The following is a 10870-nucleotide window of genomic DNA, read 5'->3' as shown; positions in this document are numbered from 1 at the left end:
AATTAAACCATTTTCAAAATTAATATTTAAAAGTAACAAGAGAGTCTTATTTTTTTTTTTACTATAATAATAAAACAAAAAAAACATCTTTCATCTTTTTTATATACTGTTAAAATGAAAAATGTATTTTATTTCGATAAAAATTTTATAGTGTGCAAAAATGTTGGGGACTACTACATTACGAATACAGATAATATAGCTTCATTTGAACATAATTTGAACCTGAAGTCGGCCATTAATACTTTTTCAAACAAGAATAGAAAAAAAATTTATACAATTTTCGTCTAGATACATAAACATTATAAATAAAATAATAAAATTCACAAAAAAATAGATTGTTTTTCTCTAAAGTTTAGAAACTGTGAATGTATTTGTTTAAAAGAGTAGATGAGTTTGAACGAAATTGCAAGGTTATTGAAAAGGTTCCTTTTTATATTTGTGTTCAAAACAATGGTTTGTAACAACTTTGTCGGATTAGATTAGTAGTAGATTTAACAGTTTGATATCTGATAGAGAGTAATGATTGGTAACTAGGGTTACAACAGTAATATTCTCATGTTTTGACATCAGTAAAACGATATTTTTAAACATTTATATACTATCTACAATGTTGATTTTTCAATAATCAGGACTATAAAGCAAACTAAACGATTCTATTTTCATAATTTGTTTTTTTTTAAATCTTTTTGTTGACACAACAGTATCTAAATATATTTTTTGCGCAAAGACTTATTTTATTATATTGTTTAAATGATTAGGTTTATCACACATCGTTCATCAATTTGAAGATAATTATCAAATGGTGTAAAAAGAAATTTGTATAATAAATGGGTTATTCTACTTTACCTGCACTTTTACACATAAGTAAAAAATCATATCTTTTACTTTTAGTTTTTAAGTCAAAGCATTTAAAAAACTAGAGTTTAGAAATACACATTTATATTTAGCGAAAAAGTCATTTATAGATTTAGTTAAAACATATTATTAAACAAAATAATAAATCTTATTTTCGATTGCCTTATAAAAAATCAATGTTTAATATATATATACATTTATATATTACATTTCTATTCTATTTTTTTAATTATTGTGAAAATAGTAACATATTTTTAGTGTTTTAAACAAGTTTTTAAACAATACATTAGGTAAAGCCTAATTTTTTGTCTTATTATATAGCTTTTAACAATATATACATTTTTTTTTCATCTATAATGATTTAATTAGTATGAAATGGTACAAATAAATGAATTATGTTCCCTCGTTAACCTTTTAAGTCATGTAGTTGTAAACATTTATAATTATGGTAAATTTCAAATAAAAAAACATATTATTAAAATATAACTTGTAATCAATACCATTATAAATATTGCAATTATTTTGCATATAGAAATTTCATTAATACACTTATTTTAAGAGTTTTCTTTATTATAGATGTCATTGTATATGAAAATATTTTAAGATTTTATAATTGAGACAACTAAAGATTAATAAAGTAAAACATTAAAAGATATAATTTATATACTAGGAATATTTTATCATAACTCTTTCAAGTATTTTTTTTTTCTATTTTTAAATCTACTTATATTATAATTTAAATCCTAAAAGCATTTTTTTTTTAATGTTTATTATAAAAGAAATCATTAAATAATGTACTTATTTATAAACATATAAATTTTAGGGCGTAATAATTTTTTTAGATTTTTTTAACAATTAATTTCTGCAGTGCTTGATGCTGTTATGATATAACATCTGTTAGATAATGTAAAGTATGCTTGTAAACTTGTAAAATCATATGTGCGACTCTATTTGCCTATTTTTCTCATCAAATATTACTTCGGCCTGAAACAAAAACAGCTCTAATTAATTCTCATTTTCTCCTAGCAAGCCAGTCTCAATTAAAATAAAAAAAAAAACTCATAGGCTTTTATTACACAAGACAAGTTGTTTTAATAAATAAAACTAGATTGTTCGTTTATAATGCGCTTTTGTAATATTAGTCACAACTCCATTTCATGACGTTACATGCATAGTATTTAAGTTTTTTAATTTTTATTATAGACAGTTCACATAAATATATGTTATTTGCTGCCCAATAGTTTTTAATTTTAGTAAAAATTTTTAATTGCATGACAACTTCTCTTTAAAAATATTGGTTCTTTTATCAAACAATGGGGAAATTTTAATTTCATTTAATGTTATAGTGGTCAATGCTTTTGTGTCTACCTTTTTTTTAAGTTAAACATTTGTAGATTCTGCTGTACTAAGAAATCTTTTTTTTTGGGTATAAAAAAAATATTTACTACATACTAAGAGGGAATACAATAAGCTAAATTCTTGTTTATTTTGTAGTAATTCCTAGAATATTCCACTCTAAGAGGTAAATAATCTGGGTTGTATAAACAAACATTGTCTACTGCATAAATTTATATTTTTACAAAATAAAAATTTACAAATTTTAACTAAAGTTCCTTCATTAAGCAAGATATAAGAACATTATTAATTGTCGCAGTTAGTAGAGGGAACCAGTTAGTAGAGGGAACCCTAAAAAAGAGCTCTGTGGGGATCGAACCCAGGACCTTTTGAAGAAAAACAAAATTTACTTAGAAAGGAAAAAAAATATTATAAGAAATTACAGTAAAATTATCCTTCAATTTATAGTAAATAATTTTTTTTTTTTGTGGGGTTATGAGAATAAAAATGGACAATGATAAAAGACAAGAAGTTTACAATTTTTTATTATATGGTCAGCTGCCACCAACGTTGTTGGACAAAGTTGATCGTAAAAATTTTTAAAGAAAAGCTGAACGTTTCATGTTGTTTGAAGAAAACAACAATGGAAGTTTTGAACTAACTGTGAGGTTTAAAGTAGATTAATATAGATCATTGAGATTCTTTACAACTAATGAGCAGCGTTTCAAACTGGATTTCATCAAACTGATTCATGTTTCTAATGGACATCCTGGGCGTGACAGATTGTATCCATTGTTACAATCAAAAGTATACGACGTTACTCAAAACGAAGTACTGAGGAGTTTTGAAAAGTTGTGATATTTGTCAAGCAAGAAGAAATCTAATAACTAGACCAGTTATTAGACCAATCATTTCAAAATATTATAGAGAAAGGTAAATTGCTGATTTGATTGATCTTCGATTGTATCACAAACTCAATGATGGATATAAATGGTTACTTAACGTAGTGGATTCATTTACCAAGTTCTGTTGGACGATTCCATTGTGTGACAAAACTGGCATTAGTGTGCGTGATGCCTTTGAAACACTATTCAATACGTTTGGATCTTGTTTTATACTTCATACCGACAACGGTAGAGAATTTGTTAATCAATATATCGTGAATTTATGTGTAAAGTATGAAATAAGACATGTAATAGGAAGAGCTAGATGTCCTTGGATACAAGAACAGATAGAACGATGCAATCAAACAATAAAATGGATGATTGAATCTACTCTGAGGTCGAAGAATATCTTAGGGCAATGGACCATAGTACGCCAAGAAGTTAACTGGGCATATAACAACTTAAGGCAAAAACAACTAAACAAACTACATTCGGTTTAATTTTTGGTAAACCCATTAAAGACATGATGCAAGAATCTAGAATCACTGATAAAATAGATTCGGTTGCAAAAAAAAACGAAGTTGAAAACGAGGAAGAAGAACGAAGAGAAGAATTTGTTTTTGAAGAAAGTAACGTCGTAAATTACGAAGAACTATATGCTTTAAACAATGAAAATCTTTTTTTAAATTAAGTTTACCACGAATCTGCACGGTTTAATACTCAAAATGCTGCTAATAGAATGATTGAAAGAAGTATGTGGAGAAATGACTTCTATGAATATAAATTGGGAGATAGGGTTCTTATAAGACCATATTTAGACAATAATCAAAGTACTAGAAGGCTATCTCTATACGAACATTTGGATGTCGATGTATATATTGTAATGGATATACTTCAATTTAATAAAGTAAAATTATCTAAAGAGGCCGATCCATTGCTTATTATAGAAGAAATTTACACTAGAGATCTGAGATTGCTTGATAACGAATAAATTTTTAAAAAGTTGTTTATTTTATTTTTTTTTATTTTCCCTCCAAATTTATATAAAATTACTCGAAATATACCCCATAATACAATTAGGACAAATTTAGAACCGTCTCAAAAAAGTCGTTCATTGTGATTGTATTCTTTCGAGAAGTCCCAAGTTCGATTCCCACGGGGGTCTTTTTTTATAAATTTTTTTAGGGTTCCCTCTACTAACTGGTTCCACCAACTAACTGTGACATTAATTACTTCTGTTTTACAAATCTTTTAACAAACTTATATAGCTCTTTCCGATTTAAATTTTTTCAAGCAAAGCTACTTTTTAGTATCCAAATACCCTCTTGTTGTCCTCTCAAAAAATTACATAACTGATCCAAGATATTAATATTGAGTTAATATCAGTCATTGTCGATTTCGGCATGTCAACTTGCCTTAGGTTCGTTTTTTTTATATATCTAAAGCTTTTCATTTAAATATATTTCAATCTATATCCTATCTTCGTAGTTTTGTAATCCTTACAATTAGAACTTGATTGTCATAGTTACGTATAGAACGACATTACATGATCTAGATAAGAGATATAAAGGATTTGGCGGCTCTTTTAACAGGTTTAAATATTTAGATAGATATATTAAAATTAAACAATGAAAAACTAGGTTTTATAAATAACTGTTTTTAAAAGATATATATTGCTCAATTAATAATAAAATTTGGATTTTACGCTCTTTATTTAAAGCAAAGTTTCTGATTTAAAATAGTATAATGTGTATGTCTAGAATTAGTCTTCAAAAGACCATAATTTCAAGATCTATAAACTAAGATTGGTATATTTGACTCGATTAAATATTTTAAAATATACTTTATCTTTGTTACATATAGTTTTAGCATGGATGATTACGTGTGTAATTGATTCAATTTAAAAAAAGCGCATAAATGAATATATTCATTGGAATAATCATATTTACAAATATGCAAAAAAAAAGTATGCTAAATTGATTTCAATTCACAAAAAATGATTATGCTGCCAAGGGACAGATTTTATTTAGTGCTTTTGACTTTGAAGACCAGAGATTGTATTCTATGAAAATTATTTAAATTTTTCAAATATGATTTAAAAAGTCGAATGTCCAATGTTATCCCGCCTATAAATACCAAAAGAAATCATACTTTCAAGAGTATGAAGATGAAAAAAAATAACATAACCTTAGCTTATAAAAACTTTATCAGATTGTTACAAACAAAAGTTTACAATGTATATAGTTAAATGATCTGGTACTAGATACGTTTACAAATTTGGCATTCCCAATGTAGAGGTGAATCTGTGTTTGATATCTCAGCCGATATATTAAAAAAAGAATTTATATCGAATCACCGATATAAAAAATTTTTGTATAAAATGATTTCTTCTGTCAAGAGTATTGTAGAGGTACATCTACTGTTCTATAGTATTTTAAGACGTTGAAATATTCTAATATTCTTGCGAGCACCAACTATTAATTTAATTGGGCAGTACATTACTAAGTCAATAACAGGCAGATAAAAAAGTTTAAAAATTCATTTGCATTATTTTAACATGAAAATCTCGATTTCGGACACATAAAATGTGTTCTGCACCATTTGGGAAATCCTTCCGTTTTTTTTCTAAATAAATGTAAAATAAAGACAAAATATAACAACGTTTATACTTTAATACATTATAGTACCAAAAATAAAACGACTTAAGTTTTTATTGCTGCTAATGTTTAGTAAAATCTAAATTTTTCCGATTTTAATTTTTCAAGCTTACTTTTTATGTTTATGTGTCGATAAGTGATACTTCATTAATACCTGTTAGGTTTAAGAGTTATATTGTATAAATGTATTCCCTATTTTTACAGCAACTTTACGTAGAATTGTTTTATGTTTCCATCTAAATTACTCTATAATCTTATCTTAACTTTTAACTGTGTCGCTTATAACTTCTCAACTCTGTGTGTTTTTTCTGGTATTTCTTATATAAAAGAGGATCTTCTATGACAAAGAAATTTTTTAAATTCTAAGATATGCTTATTGTTTATACCTTTCATATTAGATTTAACTTTATTACAATCATTACTGTAGGTTTTTGCAAACATATTCTCAACCTAAGTTCATTGTCGTGAAAAAAACTTCTAGTTGAGTGTTTTAGTTGCAGATAACTACTTATGTCTAAAAAAATGTAAGATTATTAATTTGTCTTTATTTTATATATGCACTTTATTTTGTCTGTATGCAATTTTTGGTTTGTTAAATATGGGTTTCAAGCAGTAATACACATGTAATCCAAATAAAAAGAAAGATAAATATCTTAATTTAGTATATTATATCTATTTTCTTTAACTTATATTGTTTGTAGCCCAGATTTTGTCTTAATGTCCCCCTGATGATATAAAACCAGCATAATCCACTTATCTATAAAAGAAATTAACATATTAATACTTTTGTTACAAATGAATGATCTGAAATTAAATTATCTCTTTTTATATCGACATTTAAAAATTCAGTAATTTTTTTAGATTTTCTATATTAATCAGCTCAATTCCAGTTTTTTCAAATAGGACAAAGAGCCGATAATTTTTTGACAAGCCCTTAGTCTGTAGTAACAGGATTAACTAATTAATTAATCTTTATATTTATATAATTTTATGGAAATATAATGAGACAAAAAAAGCATAATAAAAAAAACTTTATATGTTTTATGCAAAAATAACAGTTTCGTATTGGCAACACAAAACAACACAATGTAGAAAAAAAAATAGAATAAGAAATAATATATTGGTTCATATTGTGTAGTTTTAGACTTGTTTGTTTTTTTATAAAGTCGTTATTAATGTGTTCGAAAATAAAAAACTTAAAACACAAACTCTTAAATAGGGATTGTTTTAGAGATATTTATCAAAGTATAAAGCAAAAAAAATAATTATGGTTATTTCTGTATTTTTTCTACGTATTAACTTCGAAATACATAAAAAAGTGTTGCAATTTTAACTTCGCTTTTACTCATATAGATTGTTTTAGCTATAAAATAATTTTAGCTTATAAACTATAGATTTTTAAAATTTAATTTAAGTATCGCAGCTCTTAACTTCTTACAATAAATTTAATCGTCACTTAAAAACTAAGGTTACTAAACATTGATAAAATTTGAGTATCTATGTCAAATACTTGATTCTTTTATGATTTTCCTAGGAATTATATAAAATTTAATATTTACACCAAGAAATCTGCATAAAATTTATTTAAACAAATGATGGCTCTTTGAAACTTATTCTGTGTTTTGCTTCATAAGAGACCTAGTTTTCAAGTTTTTTGTTAGACACCTTGATCTACTCTTATAACTGTAAATATCGTCTTAAAATGTTTTTTCAATATTTTTATGCATTTGTAATTTAGTATCTACTTTTAGTATCGGTTATGGGGCATCAAAGGATAGCGATATAAGCGTTATAAGGCGGGGCATAATAAACTAAATTTATAAAGTTTGTTATTTTGTGATAAACAATATAATAATATAGAATCAATTGTTCGTTTTTATATGTTTGAGTAATTAATTTCTTAAGTGAAAAAAAGAACTCATAAATTTATCATTAGATACTTACGTCTCTGATATTAAATAATTTAAATATTATGATATTAAAACATGACTAAGTACTTTAAAAAACTACAAACTTTAAATAAATACTAAAATTCCTTTATTTTAGCTCATAAGTTTGGTCCTGATGTTACTAACTTTATTAAACCACATATTCAATAATGTCAACATTACGCAGATAGAAAAACTTATTGGAATAATAAATAATAAAGTATTGGGTTCAATATCAAAAGAAATTAGGGATAGAGCAAACTTAGGATCATAAAAAAATTCATTGGGGACAAGGGATCTAATGAGACTATATTGACGTCTGCTTCTTATAATTGGCGTCGATTCTGCATAAGGACTATAACCACCAATTTCATAGAATTTTAAATGCTCTATAATGTCGTGAAAAAATCGAGGTTGAGTATTTCTACGAATAATACGCATTTTGGTCATAGAATAGATGTCGAAACAATAATTAGGAAAGAGTAATAGTAAATTTAATGCTAGAGGCGTCTTATCCCAAAAACGCTCCAAAAAAATTTTGTACGCATTAATTAGTAATGTATGACCACAATAAACCCCAAATGTATTGCACAGGACAATAAAATATGACATTTTAAAACCTAAAGGAATTGATGTTAACAATAAATTAACTGCAACAGTCAAAAATAATGATATTATTATAATGGGATATAATAGGTATATAGTTTCTGCAGGATAACCAGAGTTGAAATCGATAATAAACATAATCAAATATCCAATAGTTAAGAAAATGTAAGAGCACAAAAATTTCTGCACAAAGTTGTATAAATAATATGTCATTAGTGAATATTTTCTAGTGAATAATTCCATCTTCAAAATAACTTCGTCTTGCATATTTATACTAAAAAATGTAGTCCATAAGGCAACTGAAATCATATATTCGCTTGAAAACAAAACGTAAGATAAAGCAAGTTTTTCTGAAAATTTTAAGTTTGCTTGTCTTAAACTATCGTAATCTTCTAAAATATCCTCATGTTTAGCGATAAATTTTATTATAACAGATGGTCCAAAAGAGAGAAGACTAAATATTATAAACATCAAATAACTTTTAAATCTATCAGGACTTTTCAGCATTAAACTAAAATTATGTTTTAACAGAATGAAAATATGCCTAACGTTTATACCAAAAAAAACCATACTTTTGTTATTACATGCTTTGGGCTCTGGTAATGGATCTTTTACTGCATTTCTATAAACGATGTCCTTAACCGCATTTTCATATTTTCGGGCAAATTCCGATTCTTTGGGATCTGAATGTAACATGAAAAGCGCTTCTGAATGTGACATGTTCGTTGGCGGACAAATATTGGTCGATTCTAAAAAACTATTGATTTCATTAACTGGTCCCGCATAAAACAAACCACCTCTAGTCAAAAATATTAAATCATCAAATAAATTGAACATCCCATCTCCTGGTTGATGTACTGTCATTATAACTATATTATTAGTGTCAACAGCATATTTTTTGAGACTCTCAACGATTTTTAGTGCACTATAGGAATCAAGTCCGGCTGTTGGCTCGTCTAATATTAAAATTTCAGGATTATTTGCCATTGTGATTGCCATCATAGCTCTTTTCCTTTCTCCACCAGATAATGTTCTTATTGGTGCATCCTTTTTATAAAAAATGCATGCGCAATTAATGGCATCGTTCGCTATCTTAATATTTTCCTTATAGTTATTCGAATTAAATGAGAGGTTGTATATAATAGATTCGTAAGTAGTCAAATCGGGATAATATATATCATCCTGGGGGAGAAAGGCTATCTGTTTCGTCCATTTTTTCCAATCTCTTTCTTGGCCATTGTAAGTTATTTTCCCCGAAGTCTTACAATTAGTAGATAAATTACCGATAAGCAATTCGAACAAATGTGTTTTACCACAGCCGCTAGCTCCCATAACAGCAGTAACTTTCCCAGATTCTATTGTTGCAGATAATCCATTAATTATTGTGACATACTTGCTGTTTATTTTTTTATCTTTATTTTTAACTTCATAGATAAGATTTTCATACTTCAAAATTTTTTTGTTTGATAACATACCCCAAAGCCATAAATTTTTATTTATTCAAAAAAAGGGGATTTAAGATATTTACCCGTTTTAGACATCAATATGATACGCTCACATTTTAAAAAAAACTCATCTTTTAGTCACTTTTCATTTGAATATTAACAAACACTATCTATTATTCATAGATAAAAGTTTAAGCATACGATATATCTTTTTAATTCAATCGTATTTCATTTTCATTCTATTATACTTTTTGTAATTATCTATATTTGTACCCGATTAATTAAATTTTCCCTTTTAAAACAATATCATAAAACATCGACAAAATTTCCGTAAAAGGTATATATTATAAATTACTGCATTTTTATTTGATATTTCCATTTCCGGAAGTTAATAACTATAGGATAAATTTTGCTTCTATTCATTTTTGCACGCTTTTAAAGTAAAAAATTTACTGTAAAATTGAATCAAGACAGCCGAGACGATATTAAAACATTTTAATGTTTATATTTAGCAATTTTTTTTTTAAAAATTTATATGGTCAAATGACACTACATTTTCCTAGGAGGATAATCTTGAGAAATAATAGTGCAATATTTTTATAGGATATTGAGACAAAGAAAAAAGTATATCATGCCATCATAATTACGTTTACTAAATGAGTTTATTTTAGCATTACAAAAATAAAATTATCACTATGAAAATTACGAAACTACGAATACTAGGCCTAAAATCTATATTAGGTTTTTTTATATACGGTAACGATTATGACAAAAAAATTATTTATGTTTTATGATCGAGTCAATAGTTGACTAAATTTTGTTTTTTGTTTATTTAGTATTTTTCTTGACTATGTTTTTTAGGAGATAGATTTAATAGGAAGAATTTTGAATTGAAAACTGACGTAATCCAGAGAATATGCATCTAGATAAAAAAGTTTTACTAAATTTATTGTTAAAATTAGTAATATAGAGCTTGTGAGCCAACTCTGTATAAACTCTGTCCCTGGCGTTGTGTTCCTTTCTTGTTCTAGTGTACCAGGGGGATATTCTTTTCATGCTCCATGGTCCAGTATGAGGTAAGGTCTGACAATAAATATTTAATTTTCAAAATATAACGGTCGAAATGATCTATTGTCAAATAGGGAAAATCGATTAAATAA

General features: G+C 26.2%; 1 protein-coding gene across 1 annotated transcript; it reads right to left on the bottom strand.

The window, feature by feature from the left end:
* Positions 1-7773: 7773 nt before the first annotated feature.
* VNE69_07304 (ABC transporter) lies at positions 7774-9738 on the bottom strand (the record flags this gene model as incomplete). The annotated part of the gene is made up of 1 exon (XM_065474312.1): positions 7774-9738. The coding sequence occupies one exon, from the start codon at positions 9736-9738 to the stop codon at positions 7774-7776; it is 1965 nt and encodes a 654-aa protein (XP_065330384.1).
* Positions 9739-10870: the final 1132 nt, after the last annotated feature.

The sequence above is a fragment of the Vairimorpha necatrix genome, chromosome 7 (assembly GCF_036630325.1).
Source record: "Vairimorpha necatrix chromosome 7, complete sequence".
In the NCBI taxonomy this organism is placed as follows: Eukaryota; Fungi; Microsporidia; family Nosematidae; genus Vairimorpha; species Vairimorpha necatrix.
This window is presented reverse-complemented; position numbering and strand designations above follow the sequence as displayed.